This window comes from Haliotis cracherodii, unplaced genomic scaffold, assembly GCF_022045235.1.
Source record: "Haliotis cracherodii isolate W230 unplaced genomic scaffold, xgHalCrac1.p SCAF_12, whole genome shotgun sequence".
Classification (NCBI taxonomy): domain Eukaryota; kingdom Metazoa; phylum Mollusca; class Gastropoda; order Lepetellida; family Haliotidae; genus Haliotis; species Haliotis cracherodii.
The window spans coordinates 38,173,695-38,192,974 of record NW_027266267.1 but is presented as its reverse complement, the minus strand read 5'-3'; the positions used below and the strand labels follow the sequence as shown (position 1 = coordinate 38,192,974).

The 19,280-nt window shown below is 40.6% G+C and overlaps 1 protein-coding gene across 2 annotated transcripts in view; it reads right to left on the bottom strand.

The window, feature by feature from the left end:
- Positions 1 to 412: 412 nt before the first annotated feature.
- Positions 413 to 19,280, bottom strand: part of LOC139457862 (uncharacterized) — a 31,903-nt gene continuing 13,035 nt past the window's right edge. The window contains exons 5-6 of one of the 2 annotated variants that reach the window (XM_071239212.1): positions 3,602 to 3,735; positions 413 to 1,305 (exon numbers count right to left, since the gene is read on the bottom strand). In XM_071239212.1, the coding sequence (XP_071095313.1) occupies positions 1,279 to 1,305; positions 3,602 to 3,735 (161 nt within the window). In that variant the 3' untranslated portion in view covers positions 413 to 1,278. Of the gene's footprint in view, positions 1,306 to 3,057; positions 3,736 to 19,280 lie in introns of those variants that run through there. The other variant, XM_071239211.1, reaches the window with a different exon arrangement.

The window sequence follows — 19,280 nt, the reverse complement described above, 5'->3', positions numbered from 1 at the left end:
CTGGGCTGTACCACCCGGGACATCGGCATGACGAGGTCATATGTTATCTACTGGGCTGTACCACCCGGGACATCGGCATGACGAGGTCATATGTTATCTACTGGGCTGTACCACCCGGGACATCGGCATGACGAGGTCATATGTTATCTACTGGGCTGTACCACCCGGGACATCGGCATGACGAGGTCATATGTTATCTACTGGGCTGTACCACCCGGGACATCGGCATGACGAGGTCATATGTTATCTACTGGGCTACACCAACCAGAATATTTCAATGACAAGAAATGTGTTATATACCCTGCCCACTGCCCCAATCCCCATCCCCAAAAGTCATCTGACAGAACATGAAAAACAAACATTTGTGTGTGAAAATAGTTTTATTCAGTCAAAAAAGCGTATTTATTTTGTTCTGGTATCTAAAATGAAATCTAGATATATATTTTAAAGTCTTCTCCGTTATTATCTTGTAAAAATAACCTGTTCTATGCCAATTGTTTTCAATTGTGTTTCCAATATCAAATGTACTAGGTATATTTAGTCTATTTCAGAGAGAGACAAATTCACAGTTTTCGAGCAAAATATATAAATGGACAAGTGAAAGTGCTGATATCACACGCACAGTAATCGTCTTCTAAATTCAAACCTATTTGTGGCGTGGTCTAAAGCTACCCGCGCAGCGGTGACAACTGCTTTCATTGTCTGATATATCTGCAGCGTTTATTAATCTTGTTATTCTTTGCCGTTATAGACATACTGTTTCTGCTGTTACTGTTAATCCTACAAAAATACAACATTGAATATACAGTGGAATGTGCGAAACAACCTTTGCTCTTGATATTCTGAATATTTAAAATAACATCAAACTATTCACTATTTTATCATTACGGTGTGGCTCTGAGAGTGAGGAAAAATCCCAATATGTGATAAGTGCGTTATAATCATATCTGTAATTCATGATGCATAACACGAAGTTTTAACATTTTGCCAGTTCTCAAGGGGTTTAGGTGTAAATTAATTACAATTACTTTGTAAACGCTACTTGGAGAAATACTGAAATACTGTTTTGCATGTCGATTCACTGTAGGGTACGTAAAATACGATCAGGTATTTTCTTGTAAGAAGTGTCTGTGAGCACAGAAATATCCCACTCTCATTATTGTGTTGAACTATGTTTGAAAAATGCTGTAATTCAAGTCCAAAATTATCATCGCCAAAGACAAGTGGCTTCATACAAGTTGATCAGTGATATCTTCACGTCGTGCTTGTCTGCTTAACTCACTGGTCTGATTCATGCAGGTGTTTCTGGAAGTAACAATTACAAACGGTACAATAATATATTATCAGCACATCGCGTATGAATGCCCACACGACATATATTGGTTTTCTATAGCAATCCATGCAGCACCAATTGTGTTGTGACATTTGCAATTACATAATTTTGTTTTTGACATATGATCACGCCATTGCTGTAATATATATAGTAGCGGATGCATCGTCCATCGGCATACATGTAGTAAGGTGGTAAAAGCTTGGAAATGACATACGCTACAAAATACATAAGGTTTATATATAGCATTGGTTATAATACGTAACAATATTACATTGTCTCTTTAGAGCTATTATCCTGACAAAACATGCTAAGAGGAAGACATATTTATATATAAAACATAAGCAGGAGAAATGTGAATGTCAACTTCCTTATTATCAGGAACACAACGTTGTGTTCTTCATGATAAAGAAGTTGACATCCACAAATTCTCTTCCTTATGTGGGTCACAAAGACTTGAAATAAAACAAAACACATAATAAAATGTACATAGGAAGTTAAAAAATATTTACAGTGACATATAATTAAAAGAAGAAATACAAAAACAAACCACGGGGGGTAATCATTTATCATATTTACACAGAGAGTACTTGCATATGATGCCTGAACAGTTCCAATGAAGCCTGCAAATATCTCGATATGATTCAGCAGACTCCTAAGCAAACACATTCAGCCCGAGCTCAGAGGCTGTAACCCGGAGAAATTTCCGCTGTAAGTTCTGTCTGAGGGAATAGGTCGGCTGCTTTAAACACATTACGCGTGTCAGATTGCATTGCAAATTCTGTAAACTTCCCGTTCAATGTCCTTCAGACGGTGAAAATGAATTCAGTTAGTGTCAGCTTTCGGGGCTTGGGAGAGGACTAATGCAATCATTATGCATACAATCTACGGATTCGTTCCTGATTTTTTAAAAATCGTTTTGAACAAACAGTTAGTTACAATTTGAGTGAATGAAAGATTTGTAGAAAACAATCGTATCCTGCCTGGTGAGGTGCTGACCTATGCGTTTAAAACCTGGAGCTACTTTGCGTTCTTTTTGCACAAATGTCGTATCACGCTGTATGGCGTTTGCGTTGAGTGTTTTAATCACGTGGTATGGTGTTTGGTTAGAGCATCGTATAACGTGGTATGGCATTCGTTTTGCGCGCCGTTTGCTCAGAGTGCAGTTGACCGTGGTATGGTGCTTTTACCGACGTGTCATGCCACGTGGTATGGTGTTTGCTCAGAGTGCAGTACACCGTGATATGGTGTTTTATAGCGACGTGTCGTGCCACGTGGTATGGTGTTTGCTCAGAGTGCAGCACACCGTGGTATGGTGCTTTTACCGACGTGTCATGCCACGTGGTATGATGTTTGCTCAGAGTGCAGTACACCGTGATATGGTGTTTTATAGCGACGTGTCGTGCCACGTGGTATGGTGTTTGCTCAGAGTGCAGCACACCGTGGTATGGTGCTTTTACCGACGTGTCATGCCACGTGGTATGATGTTTGCTCAGAGTGCAGTACACAGTGATATGAGAGAGTTATAGAGACGTGTTGTTCCACGTGGTATGATGTTTGCCTAGAATGCAGTTGACCGTGGTATGGTGTTTTTTATCGACGTGTCGTGCCACGTGGTATGATGTTTGCTCAGAGTGCAATACACCGTGGTATGGTGTTTTATAGAGACGTGTTGTGCCACGTGGTATGATGTTTGCTTAGAGTGCAGTTGACTGTGGTATGGTGTTTAAAGAGACGTTTTGTGCCACGTGTTATGATGTTTGCTTAAAGGTCAGTATACTGTGGTATGGTGCTTTTAGCGACGTGCCGTGCCACATGGTATGCTGTTTGCTTGGAGTGCAGTATAACGTGTTAAGGTGTTTTCTAGCGACGTGCCGTGCTATATGGCATGGTGTTTCCTTAGAGTGCAGTATACCGTGGTATGGTGTTTGTTTGGGGTGCCGTGTCACGTGGTATTGAGTTTGCTCAGGGTGCTTTGTCACGTGGCATGTTTTTTTCCTGGGATCCCGTGCCACGTGGTATGGTGTTTGCTTGGGGTGCCATGTCACGTTGCATGTGTTTTCCTTGGGATGCCGTGGCACGATGTATGGTGTTTGCCTTGGGTGCTGTGTCACATGGTACTTGTGAGGCGACGACTTTTATGACGTTCTTCCTCGCGGGGCCAGGTGACCTCCCCATCACAGTTGCATAGAGCCTGCTGTCAGTCTCTTCTTCATCTACAGGCCGGGGGTCACTAGGCTGATTTTGTGAGTCCGGATCAGTCGTATTTACCTGTTTTCTGTAGATAAGGAAAACGACCACGACGACAACGACCATGATGAGAACCAGAGAAGAAGAAACTGCAACAATTATTGTGGTCTGTTCTGTTCCTATATCGACATTGTTTGAGGCACCTGCATCATTACCTAAAACAAAACTTATAACGATACATATTCATTGAGAATGTTACTAATAACGTGGTATACACGTGATAAATACACAGCCGTCACACTTATTTCTGGAAGACAGTGGATATGGGCAATTCAGAGGAAAAATGTACCCATTGTGCAAATGGGCATTTTAACGGAGTAACGTATACATAATGGATGATGGCATTTTAACGGAGTAACGTATACATAATGGATGATGGCATTTTAACGAAATAATGATCACAAATTGGATATTGGCATATTAGCACACATAGTGAATACTTGCATTTTAACGGAATAAAGTACTCATTGTGGATGTGGGCATTTTAACAAAATAATGTACTCATTGTGGATGTGGGCATTTTAACGGAAATATGTACTGATGGTGGATGTGGGCAATTTAACGGAATAATGCACTCATGGTGGATGTGGGCATTTTAAAGGAATAATGTACTCATTGTGGATATGGGCATTTTAACGGAAATATGTACTGATGGTGGATGTGGGCAATTTAACGGAATAATGCATTCATGGTGGATGTGGGCATTTTAAAGGAATAATGTACTCATTGTGGATATGGGCATTTTAACGGAATAATGTACTCATTGTGGATGTGGGCATTTTAAAGGAATAATGTACTCATGATGGATGTAGGCATTTTAACGGAAAAATGTACTCATGGTCGATGTGGGCATTTTAACGGAATAATGTACTCATGGTGGATGTGGGCATTTTAACAGAATAATGTACTCATGGTGGATGTGGGCATTTCAGAGGTATAATGTACTCATGGTGGAAGTGGGCATTTTAACAGAAAAATGTACTCATGGTGGATGTGGGCATTTTAAAAGAATAATGTACTCATGGTGGATGTGAGCATTTCAGAGGAACAATGTACTCATGGTGGATGTGGGCATTTCAGAGAAATAATGTAAACATGGTGGATGTGGGCGTTTTAACACAATACTGTACTCATGGTGGATGTTGGCATTTTAACGGAATAATGTACTCATGGTGGATGTGGGCATTTCAGAGGAATAATGTACGCATGGTGGAAGTGGGCATTTTAACAGAAAGATGTACACATGGTGGATGTGGGCATTTTAACAGAATACTGTACTCATGGTGGATGTTGGCATTTCAGAGGAATAATGTACTCATGGTGGAAGTGGGCATTTTAACAGAATAATGTACTCATGGTGGATGTGGGCATTTTAACAACATACTGTACTCATGGTGGAAGTGGGCATTTTAACAGAATAATGTACACATGGTGGATGTGGGCATTTTAACAAAATACTGTACTCATGGTGGATGTAGGCATTTCAGAGGAATAATGCACACATGGTGGATGTGTGCAATTTAACAGAATACTGTACCCCTGGTGGATGTGGGCATTTCAGAGGAATAATGTGCTCATGGTGGATGTGGGCACTTCAGAGGAATAATGTTCACATGGTGGATGTGGGCATTTCAGAGGAATAATGTACACATAGTGGATGTGGGCTTTTCAACGAAATAATGTACTCACGCTGGACGTGGGCATTTCAGAGGAATAAGGTACTCATTGTGGATATGAGCATTTTAACGGAATAATGTACACATGGTTGATGTGGGCATTTTAACAGAATACTGTACTCATATGTATGGTGGATGTGGGCATTTTAACGGAATAATGTACTCATGGTGGATGTGGGCATTTTATCAGAATACTGTACTCATGGTGGATGTGGGCATTTTAACAGAATAATGTACTCTTTGTGGATGTGGACTTTTAGCGGAATAATGTACTCATGGTGGATGTGGGCATTTTAACAGAATAATGTACTCATGGTGGATGTGTGCATTTTAACAGAATACTGTACTCATGGTGGATGTGGGCATTTCAGAGGAATACTGTACCCTTGGTGGATGTGGGCATTTAACAGAATACTGTACTCATGGTGGATGTTGACTTTTAGCGGAATAATGTACTCATAGTGGATGTGGGCATTTCAACGGAATAATGTACACATGGTGGATGTGGGCATTTTAACGGAATAATGTACACATAATGGATGTGGGCATTTTAACAGAATAATGTACTCATGGTGGATGTGTGCATTTTAACAAAATAATGTACACATGGTGGATGTGGGCATTTCAGAGGAATAATGTACCCATGGTGGTTGCGGGCATTTTAACAGAATAATGTACTCATGGTGGATGTGGGCATTTTAACAGAATACTGTACCCATGGTGGATGTGGGAATGTCAGAGGACTACTGTACCCATGGTGGATGTGGGCATTTCAGAAGAATAATGTACTCATGGTGGATGTGGGCATTTCAGAGGAATAATGTACTCATGGTGGATGTGGGCAATTTTAACAGAATAATGTACACATGGTGGATGTGGGCATTTCAAGAGGAATAATGTACTCATGGTGGATGTGGGCATTGTAACGGAATAATTTACACATGGTCAATGTGGGCATTTAAACAGAGTACTGTACTCATATGCATGGTGGATGTAGGCATTTTAACGAAATAATGTACACATGGTGGATGTGGGCATTTTAACAGAATAATGTACTCATGGTGGATGTGGGCATTTCAGAGGAATACTGTACCCATGGTGGATGAGGGCATTTAACACAATACTGTACTCATGGTGGATGTGGACCTTTAGCAGAATGATGTACTCATAGTGGATGTGGGCATTTTAACGGAATAATGTACACATGGTCAATGTGGGCATTTTAACAGAATACTGTACTCATATGCATGGTGGATGTGGGCATTTTAACGGAATAATGTACTCATGGTGGATGTGGGCATTTTAACAGAATAATGTACTCTTTGTGGATGTGGACTTTTAGCGGAATAACGTACTCATGGTGGATGTAGGCATTTCAGAGGAATAATGTACTGATGGTGGATGTGGGCAATTTTAACAGAATAATGTACACGTGGTGGATGTAGGCATTTCAGAGGAATAATGCACACATGGTGGATTTGGGCATTTTAACAGAATACTGTACTCATGGTGGATGTGGGCATTTCAGAGGAATAATGTGCTCATGGTGGATGTGGGCACTTCAGAGGAATAATGTTCACATGGTGGATGTGGGCATTTCAAAAGGAATAATGTACACATAGTCGATGTGGGCTTTTTAACGAAATAATGTACTCACGCTGGACGTGGGCATTTCAGAGGAATAATGTACTCATTGTGGATGTGGGCATTTTAACGGAATAATGTACACATGGCGGATGTGGGCATTTTAACAGAATACTGCACTCATATGTATGGTGGATGTGGGCATTTTAACGGAATAATGTACTCATGGTGGATATGGGCATTTTATCAGAATACTGTACTCATGGTGGATGTGGGCATTTTAACAGAATAATGTACACATGGTGGATGTGGGCATTTTAACTGAATACTGTACTCATATGTATGGTGGATGTAGGCATTTTAACTGAATAATGTTCACATGGTGGATATGGGCATTTCAGAGGAATAATGTACACATAGTGGATGTGGGCTTTTTAACGAAATAATGTACTCACGGTAGACGTGGGCATTTCAAAGGAATAATGTACTCATTGTGGATGTGGGCATTTTAACGGAATAATGTACACATGGTGGATGTGGGCATTTTAACAAAATAATGTACACATGGTTGATGTGGGCATTTCATAGGAATAATGTACTCATGGTGGATGTCGTCATTTTAACGGAATAATGTACACATAATGGATATGGGCATTTTAACGGAATAATGTACCCAAGGTGGACGTGGGCATTTTAACAGAATAATGTGCTCATGGTGGATGTGGGCTTTTTAACGGAATAATGTACTCATGGTGGATGTGGGCATTTTAACAGAATAATTTGCTCATGGTGGATGTCGGCTTTTTAACGGAATAATGTACACATGGTGGATGTGGGCATTTCAGAGAAATAATGTACTCATGGTGGATGTGGGTATTTTAAAAGAATAATGTACACATGGTGGATGTGGGCATTTCAGAGGAATAATGTACTCATGGTGGATGTGGGCATTTCAGAGAAATAATGTACTCATGGTGGATGTGGGTATTTTAAAAGAATAATGTACACATGGTGGATGTGGGCATTTTAACAGAATACTGTACTCATGGTGGATGTTGGCATTTTAACGGAATAATATAGTTATGGTGGATGTGGGCATATTAACGGAATAATGTACACATGGTGGATGTGGGCATTTTCTTGGAATAATATACACATGGTGGATTTGGGATTTCAGAGGAATAATGTACTCATGGTGGATGTCGGCATTTTAACGGAATAGTGTACACATAATGGATATGGGCATTTTAACGGAATAATGTACTCATGGTGGATGTGGGCATTTTAACAGAATAATGTGCTCATGGTGGATGTGGGCTTTTTAACGGAATAATGTACTCATGGTGGATGTGGGCATTTTAACAGAATAATGTGCTCATGGTGGATGTCGGCTTTTTAATGGAATAATGTACTCATGGTGGATGTTGGCATTTTAACGGAATAATGTACACATGGTGGATGCGGGCATTTTAACGGAATAATGTACACATGGTGGATGCGGGCATTTTAACGGAATAATGTACTCATGGTGGATGTGGGTATTTCAGAGAAATAATGTTCTCATGGTGGATGTGGGCATTTCAGAGAAATAATGTACTCATGGTGGATGTGGGTATTTTAAAAGAATAATGTACACATGGTGGATGTGGGTATTTCAGAGGAATAATGTACTCATGGTGGATGTGGGCATTTCAGAGGAATAATGTACTCATGGTGGATGTGGGCCGGAGTAATGTACACATGGTGGATGTCGGCATTTTAACGGAATAATGTACACATAGTGGATGTGGGTATTTCAGAGGAATAATGTACTCATGGTGGATGTGGGCATTTCAGAGAAATAATGTACTCATGGTGGATGTGGGTATTTTAAAAGAATAATGTACACATGGTGGATGTGGGCATTTTAACAGAATACTGTACTCATGGTGGATGTTGGCATTTTAACGGAATAATATAGTTATGGTGGATGTGGGCATTTTAACAGAATACTGTACTCATGGTGGATGTGGGCATATTAACGGAATAATGTACACATGGTGGATGCGGGCATTTTCTCGGAATAATGTACACATTGTGGATTTGGGATTTCAGAGGAATAATGTACTCATGGTGGATGTCGGCATTTTAACGGAATAGTGTACACATAATGGATATGGGCATTTTAACGGAATAATGTACTCATGGTGGATGTGGGCATTTTAATGGAATAATGTACACATGGTGGATGTGGGCTTTTTAACGGAATAATGTACTCATGGTGGATGTGGGCATTTTAACGGAATAATGTACACATGGTGGATGTGGGCATTTTAACGGAATAATGTACACATGGTGGATGTGGGCATTTCAGAGGAATAATGTACTCATGGTGGATTTGGGCATTTTAAAGGAATAACGTACTCATGGTGGATGTGTGCATTTTAACGGAATAATGTGCTGATGGTGGATGCGGGCATTTCAGAGGAATAATGTACTCATGGTGGATGCGGGCATTTTAACGGAATAATGTACAAGTGGTGGATGTGGGCATTCTAACCGAATACTGTACTCATATGCATGGTGGATGTGGGCATTTTAACGGAATAATGTACACACAGTGGATGTGGGCATTTTAACAGAATAATGTGCTCTTGATGGATGCGGGCATTTCAGAGGAATAATGTACACAGGGTGGACGTTAGCATTTTAACGGAATAATGTGCTCATGGTCAATGTGGGCATTTTAACAGAATACTCTAATCATATGCATGGTGGATGTGGGCATTTTAACGGAATAATGTACGCACAGTGGATGTGGGCATTTTAACGGAATAATGTACACACAGTGGATGTGGGCATTTTAACTGAATAAAGTACTGATGGTGGATGTGGGAATTTCAGAGGAATAATGTTCACAGGGTGGATGTGGGCATTTTAATGGAATAATGTACACATGGTGAATGTGGGCATTTTAAAAGAATACTGTACTCATATGCATGGTGGATGTTGGCATTTTAACGGAATAATGTATTCATGGTGGATGTGGCCATTTTAACGGAATAATGTACACATGATGGATATGGGCATTTCAGAGGAATAATGTACACAGAATGGATATGGGCATTTCAGAGGAATAATGTACACATGGTGGATGTGGGCATTTTAACGGAATAATGTACACATAATGGATATGGGCATTTCAGAGGAATAATGTACACATGGTGGATGTGGGGATTTCAGAGGAATAATATACCCATGGTGAATGTGGTCTTTTTAAGAGAATAATGTACACATGATGAATGTGGGCATTTTAACAGAATAATGTACTCACGGTGGATGTGGGCATTTTAACGGAATAATATAGTCATGGTGGATGTGGGCATTTTAACAGAATAATGTACTCATGGTGGATGTGGGCATTTTAACGGAATAATGTACTCATGGTGGATGTGGGCATTTGCACGGAATAATGTACTCATGGTGGATGTGGGCATTTCAGAGGAATAATGTACTCATGGTGGATGTGGGCATTTTAACGGAATAATGTAATCATGGTGGATGTGGGCATTTTAACCGAATAATGTGCTCATGGTAGATGTGGGCTTTTTAACGGAATAATGTACACATGGTGGATGTGGGCATTTTAACAGAATAATGTACACATGGTGGATGGAGGCATTTTAACGGAATAATGTACACATGGTAGATGTGGGCATTTCAGATGATTAATGTGCTGATATTGGATGTGGGCATTTTAATGGAATAATGTACTCATGGTGGACGTTGGCATTTTAACGGAATAATGTACACATGGTGTATGTCGGCATTTTAGAGGAATAATGCACACATAGTGGATGTGGGCATTTCAGAGGAATAATGCACATATAGTGGATGTGGCCATGTCAGAGGAATAATGTACACATGGTGGGTGTGGGCATTTCAGAGGAATAATGTACTGATAGTGGATGTGGGCATTTTAACGGAATAATGTACACATGGTGTTCGGGGCATTTCAGAGGAATAATGTACTCATGGTGGACGTGGGCTTTTTAACGGAATAATGTACACATGGTGGATGTGGGCATTTTAACAGAATAATCTAGATATAGCGGATGTGGGCATTTTAACGGAATAATGTACACATGGTGTTCGGGGCATTTCAGAGGAATAATGTACTCATGGTAGACGTGGGCTTTTTAACGGAATAATGTTCACATGGTGGACGCGGGCTTTTTAACGGAATAATGTACACATGGTGGATGTGGGCATGTCAGAGGAATAATGCACACATAGTGGATGCGGGCATTTCAGAGGAATAATGTACACATGGTGGGTGTGGGCATTTCAGAGGAATAATGTACTGATGGTGGATGTGAGCATTTTAACGGAATAATGTACACATGGTGTTCGGTGCATTTCAGAGGAATAATGTACTCATGGTGGACGTGGGCTTTTTAACGGAATAATGTACACATGGTAGGTGTGGGCATTTCAGAGGAATAATGTACTGATGGTGGATGTGAGCATTTTAACGGAATAATGTACACATGGTGTTCGGGCCATTTCAGAGGAATAATGTACTCATGGTGGACGTGGGCTTTTTAACGGAATAATGTACACATGGTGGATGTGGGCATTTTAACGGAATAATCTAGACATAGTGGATGTGGGCATTTCAGAGGAATAATGTACTCATGGTGGATGTGGGCTTTTTAACGGAATAATGCACACATGGTGGATGTGGGCATTTCAGTGGAATAATGCACACACAGTGGATGTGGGCATGTCAGAGGAATAATGTACTCATGGTGGATGTGGGCATTTTAACAGAATACTGTGCTCATGGTGGATGTGAGCCTTTTTAACGGAATAATGTGCTCATTTTGGATGTGGGCATTCCAGAGGAATAATGTACTCATGGTGGACGTTGGCATTTTAACGGAATAATGTACACATGGTGGATGTCGGCATTTTAGAGGAATAATGCACACATAGTGGATGTGGGCATTTCAGAGGAATAATGCACATATAGTGGATGTGGGCATGTCAGAGGAATAATGTACACATGGTGGGTGTGGGCATTTCAGAGGAATAATGTACTGATAGTGGATGTGGGCATTTTAACGGAATAATGTACACATGGTGTTCGGGGCATTTCAGAGGAATAATGTACTCATGGTGGACGTGGGCTTTTTAACGGAATAATGTACACATGGTGGATGAGGGCATTTTAACGGAATAATCTAGACATAGCGGATGTGGGCATTTTAACGGAATAATGTACACATGGTGTTCGGGGCATTTCAGAGGAATAATGTACTCATGGTAGACGTGGGCTTTTTAACGGAATAATGTTCACATGGTGGACGCGGCTTTTTAACGGAATAATGTACACATGGTGGATGTGGGCATGTCAGAGGAATATTGCACACATAGTGGATGCGGGCATGTCAGAGGAATAATGTACACATGGTGGGTGTGGGCATTTCAGAGGAATAATGTACTGATGGTGGATGCGGGCATTTTAACGGAATAATGTACACATGGTGGATGCGGGCATTTTAACGGAATAATGTACTCATGGTGGATGTGGGTATTTCAGAGAAATAATGTTCTCATGGTGGATGTGGGCATTTCAGAGAAATAATGTACTCATGGTGGATGTGGGTATTTTAAAAGAATAATGTACACATGGTGGATGTGGGTATTTCAGAGGAATAATGTACTCATGGTGGATGTGGGCATTTCAGAGGAATAATGTACTCATGGTGGATGTGGGCCGGAGTAATGTACACATGGTGGATGTCGGCATTTTAACGGAATAATGTACACATAGTGGATGTGGGTATTTCAGAGGAATAATGTACTCATGGTGGATGTGGGCATTTCAGAGAAATAATGTACTCATGGTGGATGTGGGTATTTTAAAAGAATAATGTACACATGGTGGATGTGGGCATTTTAACAGAATACTGTACTCATGGTGGATGTTGGCATTTTAACGGAATAATATAGTTATGGTGGATGTGGGCATTTTAACAGAATACTGTACTCATGGTGGATGTGGGCATATTAACGGAATAATGTACACATTGTGGATTTGGGATTTCAGAGGAATAATGTACTCATGGTGGATGTCGGCATTTTAACGGAATAGTGTACACATAATGGATATGGGCATTTTAACGGAATAATGTACTCATGGTGGATGTGGGCATTTTAATGGAATAATGTACACATGGTGGATGTGGGCTTTTTAACGGAATAATGTACTCATGGTGGATGTGGGCATTTTAACGGAATAATGTACACATGGTGGATGTGGGCATTTTAACGGAATAATGTACACATGGTGGATGTGGGCATTTCAGAGGAATAATGTACTCATGGTGGATTTGGGCATTTTAAAGGAATAACGTACTCATGGTGGATGTGTGCATTTTAACGGAATAATGTGCTGATGGTGGATGCGGGCATTTCAGAGGAATAATGTACTCATGGTGGATGCGGGCATTTTAACGGAATAATGTACAAGTGGTGGATGTGGGCATTCTAACCGAATACTGTACTCATATGCATGGTGGATGTGGGCATTTTAACGGAATAATGTACACACAGTGGATGTGGGCATTTTAACAGAATAATGTGCTCTTGATGGATGCGGGCATTTCAGAGGAATAATGTACACAGGGTGGACGTTAGCATTTTAACGGAATAATGTGCTCATGGTCAATGTGGGCATTTTAACAGAATACTCTAATCATATGCATGGTGGATGTGGGCATTTTAACGGAATAATGTACGCACAGTGGATGTGGGCATTTTAACGGAATAATGTACACACAGTGGATGTGGGCATTTTAACTGAATAAAGTACTGATGGTGGATGTGGGAATTTCAGAGGAATAATGTTCACAGGGTGGATGTGGGCATTTTAATGGAATAATGTACACATGGTGAATGTGGGCATTTTAAAAGAATACTGTACTCATATGCATGGTGGATGTTGGCATTTTAACGGAATAATGTATTCATGGTGGATGTGGCCATTTTAACGGAATAATGTACACATGATGGATATGGGCATTTCAGAGGAATAATGTACACAGAATGGATATGGGCATTTCAGAGGAATAATGTACACATGGTGGATGTGGGCATTTTAACGGAATAATGTACACATAATGGATATGGGCATTTCAGAGGAATAATGTACACATGGTGGATGTGGGGATTTCAGAGGAATAATATACCCATGGTGAATGTGGTCTTTTTAAGAGAATAATGTACACATGATGAATGTGGGCATTTTAACAGAATAATGTACTCACGGTGGATGTGGGCATTTTAACGGAATAATATAGTCATGGTGGATGTGGGCATTTTAACAGAATAATGTACTCATGGTGGATGTGGGCATTTTAACGGAATAATGTACTCATGGTGGATGTGGGCATTTGCACGGAATAATGTACTCATGGTGGATGTGGGCATTTCAGAGGAATAATGTACTCATGGTGGATGTGGGCATTTTAACGGAATAATGTAATCATGGTGGATGTGGGCATTTTAACCGAATAATGTGCTCATGGTAGATGTGGGCTTTTTAACGGAATAATGTACACATGGTGGATGTGGGCATTTTAACAGAATAATGTACACATGGTGGATGGAGGCATTTTAACGGAATAATGTACACATGGTAGATGTGGGCATTTCAGATGATTAATGTGCTGATATTGGATGTGGGCATTTTAATGGAATAATGTACTCATGGTGGACGTTGGCATTTTAACGGAATAATGTACACATGGTGTATGTCGGCATTTTAGAGGAATAATGCACACATAGTGGATGTGGGCATTTCAGAGGAATAATGCACATATAGTGGATGTGGCCATGTCAGAGGAATAATGTACACATGGTGGGTGTGGGCATTTCAGAGGAATAATGTACTGATAGTGGATGTGGGCATTTTAACGGAATAATGTACACATGGTGTTCGGGGCATTTCAGAGGAATAATGTACTCATGGTGGACGTGGGCTTTTTAACGGAATAATGTACACATGGTGGATGTGGGCATTTTAACAGAATAATCTAGATATAGCGGATGTGGGCATTTTAACGGAATAATGTACACATGGTGTTCGGGGCATTTCAGAGGAATAATGTACTCATGGTAGACGTGGGCTTTTTAACGGAATAATGTTCACATGGTGGACGCGGGCTTTTTAACGGAATAATGTACACATGGTGGATGTGGGCATGTCAGAGGAATAATGCACACATAGTGGATGCGGGCATTTCAGAGGAATAATGTACACATGGTGGGTGTGGGCATTTCAGAGGAATAATGTACTGATGGTGGATGTGAGCATTTTAACGGAATAATGTACACATGGTGTTCGGTGCATTTCAGAGGAATAATGTACTCATGGTGGACGTGGGCTTTTTAACGGAATAATGTACACATGGTAGGTGTGGGCATTTCAGAGGAATAATGTACTGATGGTGGATGTGAGCATTTTAACGGAATAATGTACACATGGTGTTCGGGCCATTTCAGAGGAATAATGTACTCATGGTGGACGTGGGCTTTTTAACGGAATAATGTACACATGGTGGATGTGGGCATTTTAACGGAATAATCTAGACATAGTGGATGTGGGCATTTCAGAGGAATAATGTACTCATGGTGGATGTGGGCTTTTTAACGGAATAATGCACACATGGTGGATGTGGGCATTTCAGTGGAATAATGCACACACAGTGGATGTGGGCATGTCAGAGGAATAATGTACTCATGGTGGATGTGGGCATTTTAACAGAATACTGTGCTCATGGTGGATGTGAGCCTTTTTAACGGAATAATGTGCTCATTTTGGATGTGGGCATTCCAGAGGAATAATGTACTCATGGTGGACGTTGGCATTTTAACGGAATAATGTACACATGGTGGATGTCGGCATTTTAGAGGAATAATGCACACATAGTGGATGTGGGCATTTCAGAGGAATAATGCACATATAGTGGATGTGGGCATGTCAGAGGAATAATGTACACATGGTGGGTGTGGGCATTTCAGAGGAATAATGTACTGATAGTGGATGTGGGCATTTTAACGGAATAATGTACACATGGTGTTCGGGGCATTTCAGAGGAATAATGTACTCATGGTGGACGTGGGCTTTTTAACGGAATAATGTACACATGGTGGATGAGGGCATTTTAACGGAATAATCTAGACATAGCGGATGTGGGCATTTTAACGGAATAATGTACACATGGTGTTCGGGGCATTTCAGAGGAATAATGTACTCATGGTAGACGTGGGCTTTTTAACGGAATAATGTTCACATGGTGGACGCGGCTTTTTAACGGAATAATGTACACATGGTGGATGTGGGCATGTCAGAGGAATATTGCACACATAGTGGATGCGGGCATGTCAGAGGAATAATGTACACATGGTGGGTGTGGGCATTTCAGAGGAATAATGTACTGATGGTGGATGCGGGCATTTTAACGGAATAATGTACACATGGTGGATGCGGGCATTTTAACGGAATAATGTACTCATGGTGGATGTGGGTATTTCAGAGAAATAATGTTCTCATGGTGGATGTGGGCATTTCAGAGAAATAATGTACTCATGGTGGATGTGGGTATTTTAAAAGAATAATGTACACATGGTGGATGTGGGTATTTCAGAGGAATAATGTACTCATGGTGGATGTGGGCATTTCAGAGGAATAATGTACTCATGGTGGATGTGGGCCGGAGTAATGTACACATGGTGGATGTCGGCATTTTAACGGAATAATGTACACATAGTGGATGTGGGTATTTCAGAGGAATAATGTACTCATGGTGGATGTGGGCATTTCAGAGAAATAATGTACTCATGGTGGATGTGGGTATTTTAAAAGAATAATGTACACATGGTGGATGTGGGCATTTTAACAGAATACTGTACTCATGGTGGATGTTGGCATTTTAACGGAATAATATAGTTATGGTGGATGTGGGCATTTTAACAGAATACTGTACTCATGGTGGATGTGGGCATATTAACGGAATAATGTACACATGGTGGATGCGGGCATTTTCTCGGAATAATGTACACATTGTGGATTTGGGATTTCAGAGGAATAATGTACTCATGGTGGATGTCGGCATTTTAACGGAATAGTGTACACATAATGGATATGGGCATTTTAACGGAATAATGTACTCATGGTGGATGTGGGCATTTTAATGGAATAATGTACACATGGTGGATGTGGGCTTTTTAACGGAATAATGTACTCATGGTGGATGTGGGCATTTTAACGGAATAATGTACACATGGTGGATGTGGGCATTTTAACGGAATAATGTACACATGGTGGATGTGGGCATTTCAGAGGAATAATGTACTCATGGTGGATTTGGGCATTTTAAAGGAATAACGTACTCATGGTGGATGTGTGCATTTTAACGGAATAATGTGCTGATGGTGGATGCGGGCATTTCAGAGGAATAATGTACTCATGGTGGATGCGGGCATTTTAACGGAATAATGTACAAGTGGTGGATGTGGGCATTCTAACCGAATACTGTACTCATATGCATGGTGGATGTGGGCATTTTAACGGAATAATGTACACACAGTGGATGTGGGCATTTTAACAGAATAATGTGCTCTTGATGGATGCGGGCATTTCAGAGGAATAATGTACACAGGGTGGACGTTGGCATTTTAACGGAATAATGTGCTCATGGTCAATGTGGGCATTTTAACAGAATACTCTAATCATATGCATGGTGGATGTGGGCATTTTAACGGAATAATGTACGCACAGTGGATGTGGGCATTTTAACGGAATAATGTACACACAGTGGATGTGGGCATTTTAACTGAATAAAGTACTGATGGTGGATGTGGGAATTTCAGAGGAATAATGTTCACAGGGTGGATGTGGGCATTTTAATGGAATAATGTACACATGGTGAATGTGGGCATTTTAAAAGAATACTGTACTCATATGCATGGTGGATGTTGGCATTTTAACGGAATAATGTATTCATGGTGGATGTGGCCATTTTAACGGAATAATGTACACATGATGGATATGGGCATTTCAGAGGAATAATGTACACAGAATGGATATGGGCATTTCAGAGGAATAATGTACACATGGTGGATGTGGGCATTTTAACGGAATAATGTACACATAATGGATATGGGCATTTCAGAGGAATAATGTACACATGGTGGATGTGGGGATTTCAGAGGAATAATATACCCATGGTGAATGTGGTCTTTTTAAGAGAATAATGTACACATGATGAATGTGGGCATTTTAACAGAATAATGTACTCACGGTGGATGTGGGCATTTTAACGGAATAATATAGTCATGGTGGATGTGGGCATTTTAACAGAATAATGTACTCATGGTGGATGTGGGCATTTTAACGGAATAATGTACTCATGGTGGATGTGGGCATTTGCACGGAATAATGTACTCATGGTGGATGTGGGCATTTCAGAGGAATAATGTACTCATGGTGGATGTGGGCATTTTAACGGAATAATGTAATCATGGTGGATGTGGGCATTTTAACCGAATAATGTGCTCATGGTAGATGTGGGCTTTTTAACGGAATAATGTACACATGGTGGATGTGGGCATTTTAACAGAATAATGTACACATGGTGGATGGAGGCATTTTAACGGAATAATGTACACATGGTAGATGTGGGCATTTCAGATGATTAATGTGCTGATATTGGATGTGGGCATTTTAATGGAATAATGTACTCATGGTGGACGTTGGCATTTTAACGGAATAATGTACACATGGTGTATGTCGGCATTTTAGAGGAATAATGCACACATAGTGGATGTGGGCATTTCAGAGGAATAATGCACATATAGTGGATGTGGCCATGTCAGAGGAATAATGTACACATGGTGGGTGTGGGCATTTCAGAGGAATAATGTACTGATAGTGGATGTGGGCATTTTAACGGAATAATGTACACATGGTGTTCGGGGCATTTCAGAGGAATAATGTACTCATGGTGGACGTGGGCTTTTTAACGGAATAATGTACACATGGTGGATGTGGGCATTTTAACAGAATAATCTAGATATAGCGGATGTGGGCATTTTAACGGAATAATGTACACATGGTGTTCGGGGCATTTCAGAGGAATAATGTACTCATGGTAGACGTGGGCTTTTTAACGGAATAATGTTCACATGGTGGACGCGGGCTTTTTAACGGAATAATGTACACATGGTGGATGTGGGCATGTCAGAGGAATAATGCACACATAGTGGATGCGGGCATTTCAGAGGAATAATGTACACATGGTGGGTGTGGGCATTTCAGAGGAATAATGTACTGATGGTGGATGTGAGCATTTTAACGGAATAATGTACACATGGTGTTCGGTGCATTTCAG